At 47.5% G+C, this 16,761-nt stretch overlaps 1 protein-coding gene across 1 annotated transcript in view; it reads left to right on the forward strand.

Moving 5' to 3' along the window:
- Positions 1-68: 68 nt before the first annotated feature.
- The window catches only part of DHX33 (DEAH-box helicase 33), a 474,726-nt gene continuing 458,033 nt past the window's right edge, over positions 69-16,761 (forward strand). The window contains exon 1 of the mRNA XM_069614599.1: positions 69-408. Coding sequence (XP_069470700.1) covers positions 201-408 — 208 coding nt within the window. The 5' untranslated portion in view covers positions 69-200. The remainder of the gene's footprint in view (positions 409-16,761) is intronic.

The following is a 16,761-nucleotide window of genomic DNA, read 5'->3' on the forward strand; positions in this document are numbered from 1 at the left end:
ACCGGATTTCCCATCGCCAATTATTACGACGCGCACAATGACGTCATCGCCCAGCGACTAGCCGGCCGCATGTCACGAGATGTAGCAGGCTGTCATGTTTACCTCTGTGTGTGGGAGGCGTGGCTCGGCTGGTTCGGCTGAGCCACAGCCTCGTGTGACTCCCTGTGCCTAGCGGTGAAAGCGCATTGCCAGTTGGGACCATGCCGCAGGAGCCGGGTTTTCCTCCGCCCAAGAGGTTCAAGGCGGGCTCTCCGCTCAGCCAACCCCACAGACCTGCAATGCAGGCCGGCACCCCGCGAAAGCCTCCCGCTGTACCCTTGGAGGTGCAACGCCGGCAGCTTCCCATTTATCTGGCCCGACCGCAGCTCCTGGGACAGCTCCGCGGGCTGGAGAACGCAGTGGTTATAGGTAAGTTTGGAGGCCTGTGGTGAGAACGCTGTCATGAACCCCGGCAAGAGGGAGCAGCTTCATAAACTGCAGAGGAGCGGATTGCGCTTTCCCACGGTTCAAGAAGAGCGGGCATCTCACGCCAACATACGCGGCAAGGAGATGGGGGCATTTCTAGTTCACCAACCATGCAGAGCGATGGGTGGCATCACGTACATTGCACTGACCAGGGGGCGGTGGGGGTCATCTGTCCCTCATCTAACATGGAAACTGACGAGGCGAGGGGCGCATCTCTCACTACACTGCAAGTCGATGGTGGTTCTTGACTAATGAAAACTACAAGATAATGGGGACTACCATCTCTCACTGACCTGCTGCAGTTCACGGCAGGAACGTCCTTCCTACCTGTCAAGAGGAAGGTCACAGGGTAATGTTTTCGTGCAGTGTAATAAAGTAATCATGTTATCGTGCAGTAAGGATGTGTTTATTCTTTACAAAGTTCTATCATCACGTTTATTTAAAAAAAAAGTGGTCTTAATTTGGTTGGAAACTTTTCTTGTGCGATAGGATCGCCGAGTAGGAGAATTCTGTTCACCTCTCGCTCCCGTGTATGCTAATCTATGTACCTCTGCTGCGCATCTGTGTGACTTGTTGTCTTGCACATGAGTGGATAAAAGCCTGCATTTTCATGTGACAGCTCAGCTTTTGCTTGGCATCTGCCAGACAGATAATCAGCATATGAAATGTATGCCGATGGTCCTTGTGATGATTCCTGTGTTGCTATCCGAGGCAACCTGTGCGTTTTTTCTCGAGTATGTAGACGAGTGCTTCCTTAAAAATGTCTTGTTACTTTCTGTGATCTCATCTCCGGTTTCCCGTAGAGCATGCATATCCTTTATTTGAATAATAGCTCAAAGTATTATGATCTACCAATTTTGATAGATTTGTGAAGATTGAAGGTGATGATAAAATATAAGTTGAACCCGTTTTAACTCTAAACATTCTTGCTGATTCATCTTTAAAGTCTGCGTACCAAATGTGTGCAGTAGCAATTTGGTATATTTATATAATTGAAAGGAAGTGTGGGAGCCCCTCTGCTGAGAACGAACATGGGTCAAATACCTTGTTATATGGAATTTTTTCCACTCAAGAGAGTCTACAACCACGTTTTAGCTCACTTCTCAGAGAAGTAAGAGTTTGCATATCAGTCTTTGTCCCACCCAAAAGGGCAGCCCTGCACCGAAATGCTAGGCAATTCGCCTCTGAATAAGGGTAGCATCAGCAACTCGAAACCCATATTTTGGCCTTGTTGGGCTTCCTCAGTGAGCTGAAGTCAAGTGGCCTCCTCAGTGAAGTGAAAGTGAGCCTCTAGGTCACAGGGAGGAAGTAGTCCACATCTGGATTACCCTTGGTTGCTTAGGGTGAATCGCCAAGTTTTACAAATGTATGCTGCGGGAGCCCCTCTACTCACCCTAAGTAACTAAGGGTAATCCAGACGGGGACCCCTTGCTCGCTGTGCTATATCAATAGGGGGCTCCAACACTCCTTTTCAAAAATTGTATATTTATATATTCAACTATAAGGTCAATGTGTACATGTCGGATGTCGCACTGTTCCAAAATTTGAGACGATTGCATTGGCTGTGTAGTTGCATGCTATTACGTGGATCAATTCAATATGAACGTTTTCGTTGCTTGGTTGCCAGTTTTTTACGTAGGTCATGATACAAATTGAACTGTACAAGAGAAATATTTTGTTGTAAAGTATGACTTGTTAAAATTGAACTAAAAAAATGGTGTCCTTTTATTCATGCAGCCACGTTTATATAATCTTAATGGTAATGTAGAGTGCTCTGCCACCCTAAGTTATCCTGACGTTTCCGGGGAAACATCCTGAAAAAAGGCACTTGGGGGTGCAAGCTCCCCAGGAAGAGGAAGTGCTGGGACACTTTTTCTTAAGTCTAACTAAGGGCTTAGTAAAACCATTCAACTGAGTCAGTACAAGACTCCACTGCTGTACCACCTGTGTTCATGGTAGCGTAGACAGAGCAGCTAGGCTTATCTTAGGAGGGAGAGAAGGCTGTAGAATCAGTACACATGAAATTGTAATACAAATGTTCCAAAGAAACACTATGTATGTAAACATAAATGACATAGGCATAGATAAATATAGGGGATAAGTAAGTACTAGCACATTATATGAAATCCCAATATAAAAACACAACACTATACTTGAAGGCACACAGACCCAAGTAGAAATACTTAACAGTAGTTCTAGGAAAGTCATACACATTCAGTATAGGTCACAACTATTGTTGGGGAGTAAAAACCAATGGTTACTTTTACAATTACATTCAGTAATACAAGGGCAGTAGAGCCTATCGGTTATACACTGACTCTTAGTACAAATCACTTAATCAGTAAACTGGACAGTATACTTTTTGTGACTAGTGGAACACTTATGTCAGGTGCAGTAAAAACCTATAACTTCTTTTGTGATAACACAGTTATACTAGGTGAGTAAAGGATGTAATATTCAATTACAGGTCCTTTTGAGATCAGTGGAACACGGATATAGATGAGCAGTAACTCATGTAACTTCTTTTTGGATGGCACACAGATAACACAAGGTAAGTAAACCCACTTACTTTTTTAACCTCACAATGGAGAGGAAAGTAAAACCCAATTTTACACTTTACTGAATGACTGTTATTCTAGGTAGGCAACAACCCAATACAGACTTATTCCGGACAGGCTAACAGCAAGTCAGGGGAAGCAAGACCCACTTGAAGGACACTCGTACAATTATCGTCAAAGGACTAATCTGGTGATACCAACAGTTGGAGGACACTCATACAATTACCCTGCCGGATTAATCTGGTGAAACCAACACTTTACTTTTGGGAAGAGGCACAACATAATCACAGGAGAGTAAAATACCTACACACCTGCTTTCTATTAGAATGGCAAAACAGTGTCTAAGGAAAGAAAAGATGTTCACCTTTTAAGAATAGTGCATCACGCATTCAAGATAAGTATGAACTTTTGTAACTGTTCACTCTTAGAATTACAGTTACCAACCAACTCTTTACAAGTAACTTTTAAACACTTATTTTCTTTTCTAGGCAAAAGTCCCAATCCCTTGAATGTCTTTCCCTTATTCTTGGAGCATGCGTGTTCTCAGTGGCGGAAAGGGGGGTCACTAGGACTAGTGAACAACAGGCAGTGCCAGGATAGGTTCTTTAGTAGCAAAATGGATAGGGTCTTTAGTAGCAAAAGTCAGTTATTTATGAAAACTGGGCAATCAGTTGAGTACTTTACTTCTAGGGTTAGAAGAGGGTCCAGGGGCTTCGCAGAAGCCACCCTAGCAGGATTCTAGCAGTGGCACTGGGTGCACTGGATGAAAGGCCTTCACATCACAGAAAACAACCCACAGCTACACAGAAATCCTAATGGGCTTAAGTTAAGTACATACCAAAGCCAACGCAGTATCTCAGCATTGAAGATGATTTTGCAGCAGGAGGACTTCAGGGTCTGCAGCCAAATACCCGGTCAATGGATTCCCTGTCGTGGTGACTGAAAACAAGCCCTCAGAAGGAACGTTGCAGCAAGGATTGATGTTGAAGGGTCAAGGTTTCCCTCACGGCTGAATGCAGTTCTGCGGATTTGGTGCCTTTTTAAGGAGCCCAGGTGAAGACAGAAAATCACAGTTAAATTCTCATTGTTACAAAGGTTCAGCACTCTGAGGGGCCTTTTCGGACTCGATTTGTGTCTGGAGATCCACAATTCGGAATTCGGAAGACTGTGCACCGCACAGTGGCTCGATGTCCCAGGGTATTGGGTTATTGCAACAACGCAAGGTCGCAGCAACACATGGGATGGCTCAAAATGCAGATCTTCTTGAGTCTATTGGGTCTCACCAGGCTCTGGGTTGTCGTTTTCGGAGTCCCCAGGTCGATTGGAAGGAAGGGCTACAGCAGGCTCTGGTTACACAGCAGGCTCTCCGGTCGCTGGAAATCTTTTTAGCTGCTTTTCCTTCATCCTCTACGGTTTCGGTTCCAGTGGTTGACTTTTTTCAGCTTCCAGGTTCGCAGTATTTATCAGGAACTACAGCACAACCTCTGCCTTCTCTCCTCGCATTTTACAAGAAGGGGTGGTCCGGTTGTCCAATCAGGACAGCCAGCCCCCCACTGGGATTTGTCCCCATTCAGGCAAGGCGTAAGACAAAGGGCTCTGGAGTTCTGGACTCCTCCCTCGCTTCCTGCACTCAGGCAGACTGGAGCCTGGACAGGGAGTCCAGGAGACTCCCGCCGAAGATAAAAATCGCACAAAGGACTTTCCCGCCGTGGATGTTGGGGGAAGGAACAAGAAACGACCTGAAACACTAAAATGGCAAAAAAAAAGATGGGCCATTTTGGTAAAATGAGCACCCTTAGGTGCCTTTGCTGCAGCTGTGAACACAGCCTGCGGTATAGGTGCACCAAATCAATACAAGGTATCATTGCCACCAGCCATTGAAGGTAAGCTTGTCACTGTAACAGAATTGTTAAAGTTTTAATGTGAAAAGGGATACATTGTATCTCCCCAGCACTCCACATAAGGTGAGATGTGCTGGCTTCACAGAATTAAAAATGTAAAGGGGATCCAAAGATCCTTTCTACCCATGGGAACTGTAGTTCTCTCAAGATTAGCAAAATAAAGATTAGCAAAAGAAAGTTAAAAGGGCAGCCCATAGGGCAACTCAGCAACAACAGGCACTTATTGCCAGTAAGTTGTTAAAGAGGATAACTTTAAAATACTCTATGGAGAGTTAAAAAAATGACACCCATAAAAGAGTTAAAGATTATGTGAGTGTGGAAAAATGTTCCCACTTTCTGTATTAAGGAAACATATCCCACCAGTAAAGCAAAAAGTTCTGGGGTTTACCCAGGTCAGGAAGATTTACCAGTTCTGTGCGAGTCTTACCTAACAGGAAGGTTTTGAGATGTTTCTGGAACTATGATCTTCCATCAGTCTCAATGCTGGAGGAAGAGTATTCCAGAGCAGAGGGGGCGGTAACTGAAAATGCTCTGTTGCAACTGACTTTTGAACCGTTGCACAACTAAGTGGCCAAGATTCGCAGAGCCAAGATTTGTGGTAGGGAGATGAGGGATGATTTTCGCATTAAGAAAAAAAGCACTTGGTTTATGAAAGGCCAAACACAAAGCCTTGAATGTAATCCTGTCTACTGGGAGCCAATGAAGCTGAGCCAAAGTAGGTGAAATATGGGCGTATCGTACTTGGTGGTAGCATGCATTACTTGGTTCTCAACACATGATATCTAGCATTGTTTAATGCGAAAAGTTATTTTAATAAAATATCAATGTGAGGTACAATTTAGGTGTATACATAATCTTTCTCCCCTATATTGTGAATTGTTATACAGTACAGATTAAGGTTTCTTAGTACAAAAAAGTCCTTTATATTTGTGTAGACTAATGTCTATGCATATTAATATTTAGTAACTAGGTGGTGGTGTTCAATATATTTGAGATGGTGTAGACTAATGTGTATGCATATTAATATATAGTAACTAGGTGGTGGTGTTCAATATATTTGAGATATTTTGTAATATATGGCTTGCCTTCTCATTATATATGTATCTATATCATTGTTATGTTGTAATAAGCAGGAGACAGCACACTGTTTTTTATGAAATATCCCACTCAATTGCATAGAGGGTTACATCAACTCTAGCAATTCTTGTCAAGAAACAGTTTCTGGGGTCCTAAAGCAAATTCATCTTCATGAAAACCATTAATCTCATACTCAATGTTTAAACCTGTGAATGTTGTTCTTAGCATGCATATAAGCTTAGCTTCCTCTTGGCACAATATAAGTTCTCTATTTCTACCCCTGTCGTTGGATTTAATGGGAAGTAGTCCTATAAATCTTATATCTTCATTAAGGCCCTCTTTGTTCCAGTGGGATGTCGATGGTAATTTTTAATCTTGGCTGCAATCATTCCAACGTGTTCCCTTCATAGGAGTCCTGCATTATCTAATGCTGCTATCAATGTAAATCAACTTTAATACAAACACATTTTATTCCATAACCCACATATGTGGTTCTGTAGTTTATCTTTGATGATAGATGTCAGTCCTTCAATAGTTGTACAAATATTAAAACTGTTGAACATGTTCAACGTTTACAAGAACCTTCAACATGCAACCCGGTTCTTATTCAAAGTCTGAACAGGAATAAAGCTGGTGAATAATTGAGTGGTTGGTGCTTTCCAATGTATTTTTTCTTCTTCTCATCTTTGTTATTTTTTTCAATGTCCCCATCCATTTGTACTATATGCCAATTTTTCATTCATATCTTTATTATTGCTCTTTTATTTCAATATTCAGTTATGAATCTTAAGTTGTCTCAGTTGCACAGTTTTACAAATCAATAACTGACTCCTGTCCCGGTGTTTGTAAGCTCTGTCAGTTTTGGTGTAATCTCAAATCGAATTTTCTATTTTTTTTTTTTTACAAACACTTTATTAATTTTCACAGAACATAAATAACATTAGTAAAAGTAACAATGTTCCACATTCAACAAAAAGTAAAATATACAGTATAACAAAAGCATCATAAACAGTTCAGACCATAAAAGACCAATCCAAGTGAAACACAATCAACAAATAACATTAATACAGAAAAGACAACACAAAAACAACACAAAGGACACCACAAATGGGAAGAAAGGAAAAAATAAATAAAAAAGGGGGGGAAGGAGCCCCATCAACTGTACCAACCCATTCTGCACGTCAATCATAAAGAGCCATAAACGGACCCCATAACTTCATATAATCTTCTCTATCGTTATTACGAAATGAAACTTTCTCATATTGTGCCAAAATATGCAATTCCGTCAGCCAATCATCAACCTTAGGTTTCTTCCTCGTTTTCCAAACCCTAAGTATTAACTTAATCGCCACCATTATGGCCCTGTCAATCGAGCAAGAATGCCTCTTAGCTCTACCACCTCTGTCTTTACGGGAAAGTAAAATAATATTTACTGCCGACCTCCGCAAAACCACACCAAAAATCAAATCAATCCGGTCAATTACTGCCGTCCAAAACTCTCGCACTCTCGGGCAATCCCATAGTAAATGCAATAATGTACCTCTATCCATGTTACAACACAAATCGTCAGGTCGTAGCCCCAATTTAAACACCTTAACCAGCGTCCAATATAACTTTCCAATAACTTTGTGACAAAATTGTTGTAGTGCATTTATATATTGTAGGGCTTGTCTCACTTTGCTTATGGGGTTAGGGGTAAACTTTGCTGATTTTATTTGAGTGGAGGTGGATTTGTGGGGTTATATTTCAATAGGAATTTGGTGTGTTCATGGATGAGTTAATATGGGCCCTGAGATTAATGTTAATGGGGTTTTGTATATTTTATGGTTAATGTTCAAATCGAATTTTGATATGATCATATTCTCAAAATCAGGAGTTATCACCTTTTCTCTTTGCTGCTTTACTTAACGTAGTGAAAGAGGTAACTCTTAAGAGGTTAGCCAAAGCCCAGTCAATTTAAGCAAAAAGAGCAGTCAAGGCTGTTCTCAGGAGAGTGGGGCCAGGGGTCCGCAACGAGCCCTCGCAGTGAAGCAGACAATGATTCAATTTAGACAGATGGGTAAAAAAATACATTTATTCTTGGTCCAAAACACACACTAGGAAATGAAGCTAGCGTGTGATCATATTGCACAGCACCCAATTATAAAACGCATATACAGTCACCTTTGAGTTCTTAGAAATGCATTCAATAACTTATTGAACAAAAAGAAGGCAAGTAGGGATGCAGTAGAATGGAACTCTGTCACAAGAAATATACCTTAACTTTAAAAGTTCAATCCCTCTGATGAGTGGGGCTTTATGTCCAAAAGTCACAAAGCTTCTTCTTAGGAAAAGTGTCTGTTGTATGCATTTTTGTGTTAGTGAGATAATCAACAAAGTTACTGGTAAATAAAATGATGATCCTATCCTTCAGATACAGCAGCTTTTAGACAAAAAGTAAAGGGAGAAGACTAAAGGGAAACCTAGTTTCCCAGTACTGAAGGACTGATCAGTTTCCCCATAGCAAATTGAGCAAATAGCCAGGGGAGCGAAGCTGAACACTTTACTTCCCTGTAAAAAAGAAAAGTCAGGACAGGTCCAAAAGCAAAATGTTTTGGGGTCCATAGAACTATGGGAGAAAAGTTGTCAAAAGACAAATCTTTCCTAATGTGTTACAGATATTCCCCTCATGCTATCATTAAACCAATTTGCATTGTGTACGAAATAGAAACTATTGTGATGAATCCTGCAGAGTCCTCACAGAATCCCTCTCTAAAGTCTCCCAGGGGGAAGGCAGCCGCTACCTGATGCTAACACTAGGGGTGGTATTAGCCGGGTAGATCACCTGGGGGGAGAAGGCCACCAAGGGAATGGGATGGCTCTGTTAGGAGAGACGCAGTATTCATCTTCTTTGGAGGGTGAGATTTCCGTATACCGGAATACCTAATGGCTTGTTGTCAAAGTAAGGCTTCTCTTGCCAAAGTTACCCAAATTGTTAGTAGTGAAAACACTTATGCGCAACAGGAGAATGATATATACAAGGGTCAGAGAATAAATATTACGACTTCTAATAGTTTTTTTTAAAACATTTTTTAATTTTATTTTTGAAAAAAACAAACAAAACACCGCACAATACAACTGTTTCTGCATGTAGAAGCATCATCAAACCATCATATTACATAACATAATTCCCCAACTCCCCCCTCCCCCCTCCAAACTAGAGCCGGCTCCTCTGTGTCGTCTGCTGGAGCACTATCGGGTGGAACAGTGCTTATGCGCTCATTGTCCGAGTCCTCAGATTCATTATGACCCTGGTGTGGATTAGCCATAGAGGCCACCAGTTGCCGCCAGGCCAGCAGGGGCCCCATTTCCTCCTCACCCCCTCTAGTGACCGCTTCAAACCATACTACGGATTCTGCCTCCGCCCACCTCAAGAGGTCCACCCACCATAGCTCCACCCTGGGCCTGTGGGCCGCCTTCCAGCTCATAGCAATCCTGCGCTTGGCCAGAACATAAGCCAAATCCTTCATCTTGCGTGTGTGCCTTAAGTCCCGGGGTCTGGGAAAGATCCCAAGCATACATGACCAAGCTGATCCTACGTCCAACACCACTCCCCCACCAGCCAGTTTCATTTTAACCTCCTCCCAAAATCTGCACACTTCCGGGCAGGCCCAAAACATTTGTAGTAGCCCCACTTCCACCTCCCCACACCTGGGGCATTTCTGCGTAACCGAGCCTCCAAACCTTGCAATCTTCTGGGGAGTCAGATAAGCCCTGTGAGTAACATACAGCTGGAGTTGGAGTCTCGCGTTTCGGGACACTTTTTTATGGTACCTCTGGACTCTCTCCCACTGCCCATTCGTCATGGGTCCACCCACCTCCTCCTCCCAATCCTGTCTCAATTGGAGCAACTCCTTCCCAGCCTTTGCTCTCAGGAGCTCGTATATCCTCGATATTTCGGTTTCCAGGGAGGCATCAGGCATCAGGGTCATCTGCCAATGCGTCTCAGGCCATCTCTCTCTTACCCGTTTCACAAGCCTAGCGTAGGTTATGTATTGGCCCCTGTGCACCCCTGTCTCGTCTTGCAGCCTCTGGAAGTCCAATGCCTCCCCTCCTTGCCATATGTCCCCAAGGGTGGCCAGGCCCACTGATTCCCAATATCTACGGACTGACTCAAATAATTGAGTCGTTACCACACAACGCCACCAGTGGGGCCTGCTGGGAGAGCGGCTCCGACTCACCCATCATTTTCCATGTTCTGTGCCAGACCTCCCATCCCAGCCTCAATAGCCGCACCCTTCCCATCAGTTTATCCTTTTGTAACCACACCACTTCCCTCAGGAAGTATGGGGCCGAGTCTTCCCGCAACAGCCTAGATTCCGCCGAATCTTCATCTGACAGCCACCTGGCCACATACAGCAGCTGCCCCGCCAGATAATAAAGTTCAAAGTTTGGCAAGCCTATGCCCCCCTTATCGCACGGGTTCTGAAGTTTCCACAAAGCCACCCTGTTTCTGGAGTTACCCCACACGAAGCCCCTGCACATGCTGTGGAGTCGCACAAATAGGCTCCTGGGAATCAAAAACGGGACATTCACAAAGAAATGCAAGAGTCTGAGCAGGACCACCATTTTAAGCAAGGCCGCCCTCCCCATCATGGACAGGGGCAATCTAGACCAAAATACCATGCTGTTCCTGACCCCTTCTACGGCTCTCTCTGTATTATGTTTGTGCTCCGCCTCAATCTTGTGGTAGATGCTTACTCCCAAATACCTAAATGTCTCGGTCTGCCATGGTATTGGCAGGATAGGCAGCCTTTCCAATGGGACATACTTATATATGCCCAGGGGGAACAGACTAGACTTTCTATGGTTCACTGATATGCCTGAGAGAGTGGCGTAGCGGTCCAGCACCTCCAGTACATACTGCAGGTTCTCCTCCGGATAACGCAAATAAAGGAGCATATCATCTGCATACAGTGATATCAGGTGTCTACCGCTCACTGTGCTAATACCCACCTCCCCGTACTGTTGCCGCAGGCATATCGCCAACGGCTGTAGTGCAAGTATGTATAACATGGGTGACCAGGGGCATCCCTGCCTGGTCCCCCTGCTGAGTTGCCAGACATCTTAGACTGTGGCTCCTGTTTTGACTCTCGCCATCGAGGTGCTATACAACAACTGGACCCACCTGATATACCCAGGTCCCATACCGTATCCCCTTAGGGCCGCTTTAAGCCAAGGCCATCGCACCGAATCAAAGGCTTTGACATCGTCTAGCGACTCGATAGCCAGCTCGCCCGTGTCTTCCTCAGTTTGGTCAATAATGTGGTGCAGCCTCCTATGGTTATCAATAATGTTTCTACCTGGGACATAGCCCTTCTGATCTGGGTGTATCAGCTTACCGATCACCTTCTTCAACCTATTAGCCAGCACTGCCGTGAATATTTTGCTGTCCTGGTTTAGCATGGACAAAGGTCTATAGGACCCGCACTCCGCGGCCGGTTTACCTGGTTTCAGTAGTGGGTTAATCACAGCCTCGCGAAGGGACAATGGAAGTTCTCCCTGCTCATAGGCCTCATTAAACCTGGCAAGTAGTGGCTGAAGCAGCTCCTGCTTATATGTCTTGTAAAACTCACTGGGCAGCCCATCCGACCCAGGCGCTTTACACGTGGGGAGGTTCCGGATCACCACCTCCAACTCGTCCGAGGTGACAGGGGCGTCCAACTCCTCACGTTCTAGGTCATCCAGGGTGGGCAGCTCAATATCCTCTAGTGTGTTCAGTATATCTTGGCACATATCCTCCCCGGTGTCCTCATACAAGTGTTTGTAAAACTTGAGGAACTCCTCGTTCACCCCTTCCTGGGTATTGCAGATGCGACCTCCCTCACCGCTAATCTCATTGATCACTGACCGGGGGGGGGGGTCTCACTCTTGTACAGCCAGGCCAGCAATCTGCCTGGCTTGTCGCCCCCAGCGTGTAACCGCTCTGTATATTTCTTGTAGTTTAATCTACACAGTTGATCCCAGAGTGCGCTACAGGCTAACTGAAGGTCTCTTAACTATCATCATGGGCGGCGTCCTCGCGTCGTGCGAGGCTCTCCAGCTCCCTTTCAGTGTCCTGAAGTTCCCTTTCGATACCCCCTTGGAGCCCTTTAGATTTGGAAATGGCTACTCGTCGCACCACCACCTTAAAGGCCTCCCACAGCGTCCCCACAGAGCGCACACTGCCCTTGTTTATATCAAAGTATTCCTCGATGGCATCCCTCAAATCCTCCCGGAACCCCTCATCCTGCAGTGCCTGTGTCCTAAGTCTCCATGTTGGGATCCGAGGCCTGAGGGGGTTGCTGTCGCCATTCCACCACCAGAGGTGAATGGTCAGATAATACCCGGGCTTTGTATTCCGCTCCCACCATTTCTCCCGCTATCTCAGCTGCCACAAACACATAATCTAGCCTCGTGTACAAGTTATGTGGCGCTGCGTAGTGCGAGTACTGCTTATCCGTGGGGTGGAGTCTTCTCCACACATTTTCCAGGCCAAGGTCTCCCAACAATGTCCCAAGCGCTTTGGCCGCCGGTGACATTTTCCCGGTCCTATCAACGGACCTGTCCATTCTGGGATTCAGGGTGCAATTGAAGTCTCCACCCCACACCATCGCACCCCCAGCCAGGGGGCCAAGTTTACCATAAAGGGACCTAAAATAAGCTGCAGTATCGTGGTTGGGGGCGTACAGATTTAAGATGTGCACTTCCCTGTTTTCCAGGAGCCCTGTTAACGTCACCATTCTGCCTTCCGGGTCTACCGTTGAGCTAAGCACCTGAGACGGCACATGCGGCGCCACCCAGGTGATAACCCCTCTAGCGTACGCTGAGTACGTAGCTCCCACCACATTACCCCTCCATTTCTTCTTGACCATCTCCAACTTCTCCCTGGTAAGATGAGTCTCCTGTAGCAGGGCTATGTCAACGCGCATCCTTTTTAAATGCAGCGTTACTTTATTCCGTTTCAGATAACTATTGAGGCCCCGTACATTCCCGGTCATTATACGGAGATTACCCGATGCCATCTATTCGGTCTGTTCCCAACCTCCCCTCCCCTTAATGCTCCCTTTAACGATCCTCTCACCGGCTCTCTCCTTTCCCCTTCCCAACAATGCCCCCCCTCCCTGTTTCTCAACTTCACACCACAGCACACAACCCAACCCCTCCCCCCACCCTACCCTTCCCCAACAAATGCCCAGCTCCATCCCTGGATCTCAGGCCCACCCGCATCTGGTCCTGTCTCGTATACGAGGACTAGGACCCCGCGGGGCGTCACCGATCTAACAGGGGCCTAACTAAATATACAGCTATTGGGATCAGGGGGTGCCTCCCAGGAGCTCCCAAGTATTTATTTCAGGGGAAGTGCATCGAACAGGTCCAGCCGGCTGACACCATGACTCGCTTCCCAGGAGCATTATACAACTCTATATTCAAGTCCCAATGTCTGTCACCCGGGTGCTGCAACAGCATGCTCCTTAGCTTCCGTGGCTTCCGTCTGGGCATCCGATTCCTGAGGTCGGCCCTGCATGTCCAGCCAATCCATCGCCTCGGACGGTGTCTCAGAGAAAAGGGATCTGTTCTGATAGAACATTTTCAGCTTGGCCGGATAGAGCAACTTATAACGATGGCCAGCTTCTTTCGGTCTTCTTTTCACCGACCCAAAGTTCATCCTACTACGCTGTACAAGCAGCCTATAGTCTGGGTATGCCGTGATCCTTGCTGATCCTCTCTCAATCGTTCCTCCCTTGCGAAAAAATTCAAGGATCTTCTCCCGATCCCAGTAATTCAGGATCTTTGCGATCATCAGTCGCGGGGGGGCTCCTGGGGCCGGTCTCCTTGTCGGGGCCCTGTGCGCCCTCTCCACCGCGAACCCCTGGGTCAACACCCCTCCCGTTATCTCCTGCAAAAGCAAGGTTTCCACGTATTCTGTGCGGTTTGGCCCACCAATTCCTTCCGGTAGATCCACTATGCGGATGTTATTGCGCCTAGCGCGCCCCTCTGCTTGCTCAGCTCTATCTTCCAGATTTCCCACACGTTGCACTAGGGCATGTAGCTCCTTTGCATGCGCGGCGCACGCCTCCGTAGTCAGGGCCATCTCCTTCTCCAGGGCCCCGGTGCGTTCCGCGATTGTCCGCACGTCATGCCGGAGCAGGTTCACTTCATCTTGGACCGCTCCGATCTTGAGGTCCAAACCCACCTGCAGTTCTTTCATGGCAAGGCCCAACTTCGTCTCCCAGGCCATCTTTAAATCGGCGATCGCAGCCAGCACCTCCTGGATCGTGCCCGGTGTTTCCGCTGCCGCCGTGGGGGTCTCCTTACTTTTGCCCCCTTCCGCTCCTGGGGGCGACTTGGCATAGGCCTCCATCGTGGGCTGCTTGATCCTGGGTCTGACCACTTTGGAGGACATCCTACTGTGTCAACGGGGCGGAAGCCTTTCGTGCCTCTCACCACCCCAATGACCTCGTGGTCACAAGTCCAGCGATCCAGACGTGCGCTTGTTACTCCGCTCGCACCCAGAGTGGGCTGTGTCCTCCCCCGTACACGTGCACCCATTTGAATTGGGTGCGTGTGGAATCGGTGTGGGCCTTGGCACCTATCAAGTGTTCCTACTCCGGTGCATCTCCTCTCCGATCTGGGTTTGGCCTTCTGGTTTTCTCGCCCTGATTGCCTGAAACCTAGAGAGGGGACACAATCAGTCTACTGCCCCCGGCAAGGGAACGGGGGGGGGGGTCTTCTGGTTGCTGTCGGGTCCCGGAGTGTCCAGGGATTACTCCGGTTCCAGCCTCCTTCCTCAGCACCTGGGTCTTGGCCCAGCCTGCCCAGTTGACCCCTGGGGCCCGCACTCATGGATCCCCCCCCTGGTGCCGACCTCAGTTACCGGCAATTAGGGGTTTCCGTCGGCCAGCTCACCCACCTTGGGCCCCACCTCTGAGGTGCCCTCGCCCCACCAACCTGCCCGAAATCCACCAAAAAGTTCTGGGCGCGCTGCGCCCACTGTCCCGCCGTCTCAGCTTTAGTGGCGGCGGTGCCTCCAGGTGCGCCTCATTCCCGGGACCCCCTGTTCAGGCCTCGTAGGGAGCGCCCCATTCCGGGGACTCCCCCGCCCCGATCCAAGGTCACAGCCCAATCCGCTCAGGCGTTCACCAGGTCCCACACCTGTGGGCCCCCTCACGATCGTCAGAGTTCGGCCCCTGTCCTCTAGCCCCTCTCCTGCCTCCTCTCCGCTAAGAGGCCCGGGATACGGCCGGTTGGCTGCACCCGCTGCCCCTCTGCAACGATCGCCGTGGCGGGGGCACTCTGCCTCGGCACCCCACAGTGGGGTGAGAGATGCAGGTATGGTCTCTCACCCTGTGTCCTGGATGTCCCGGGTTTCCGTGCGCGTCCCTCCGTTCTGCTCCAGTCGGGACCCAAATCCAGCTCACGGGCCGGGCATCCTCAGAGGTCCGATGTCCGGGCGGGCTCGTCTCCCCCCGCCTTTGCTTCTCTCGCGGCAGCGAAACTTCTCCCAGGCCCCCTCCAGCTGGGTGCCTAGGGTCGCAGACCGGCCAGGTTGCTCCAGGGATCCACCGTCACCGCGGCTGCAGTCTCAGCTTCACCAGCTGGTGTGGCAGCGGCGACCTCGCGGCTACTTTATGGCCCTTTGTTCTGCGTCGGTCATCTTGCTGGCCTCCAGGTCTCAGGTTCCCTGCTAGTATTTCGATCGTCGTAGCTTCCTCGTCCCGCTGTGTTTCGTTCCTGTTTTGCGCTCGGTGCAGACACCATCCATTCATGCATCTGCAGGTGTGTTGCCGGCAAGCTTTATTTCCCTAAAAGCATGCGTTTTTCCCAAGGATCGATGTCGGATCAGGAGAGCTCCTCCAGAGCACGTCCCTCTACGTGGCCATCAAGCCACGCCCCCCCTACGACTTCTAATAGTTATGATTCCCCCTAGGGTTTGAACTATAAAGTCAAGAACCAACCGTTGACTCCTTTAAAAATAAAAACTCCCCATAAGTATATAATTATATTTATAAACGTGAAAATGTGTGTATGTCTGGGTTTGTGGCAAAGCGTTGTTCCTTCTACAATTCCACACTGTTTCACCAATCTGCACCAATGTTTGCATAGCTACCTGTTCGGACCCTCCGGGCATGACTGGCTACATAAAATGTGGGCACCACCCTTTTCCCCGGTTTTCAGGACCTTCACACATGAGACGGTTGCCTGAAATCGGTGAAACATCAATATTGTCGTAGAAGGACCAGTCCTCAACCCTAAAATGCACGGTTTCTCGAACATTTGCACCGTGAAAGGGTGAGAACAGATGGGGAGAGAGTACAGTAGGTCTGAGTGTGCAGCAGCACACCAACTCTTGCCTCTCTCCAAAGTCTGCTCTGGGGTATGTCAGCCAACCACACACGCACATGCCCAGTGCAGTTAACCTCAGATTGCAAGGCACATTAGGCAGATCGTAACGGCGATATACAGGATAATTAATTTTCAACAATTGATGAGGGTGTTGTCATGTCCATCCACAGAACCCGGAGAGTGGGTACTTTTGTGATTTATAAATCATTTAAACGGTGTGAATTAGATGGCAAAAGTAACAAGAACATTAGGGACTTCAAATCCCATAATGCTCTGGGTACTGGGACAGTTCTGCTCTGAGGGGCAGAACTGTAGTGTGCAGTCTAGTGCTTCTAATGACCCACACCTAGGCAGGACTTTTAAATCTTTAAAGCCCCTTCACGTGCAGGTCAGTA

The sequence above is a fragment of the Ambystoma mexicanum genome, chromosome 9 (genome assembly GCF_040938575.1).
Source record: "Ambystoma mexicanum isolate Mex_15411 chromosome 9, UKY_AmexF1_1, whole genome shotgun sequence".
Taxonomy (NCBI): domain Eukaryota; kingdom Metazoa; phylum Chordata; class Amphibia; order Caudata; family Ambystomatidae; genus Ambystoma; species Ambystoma mexicanum.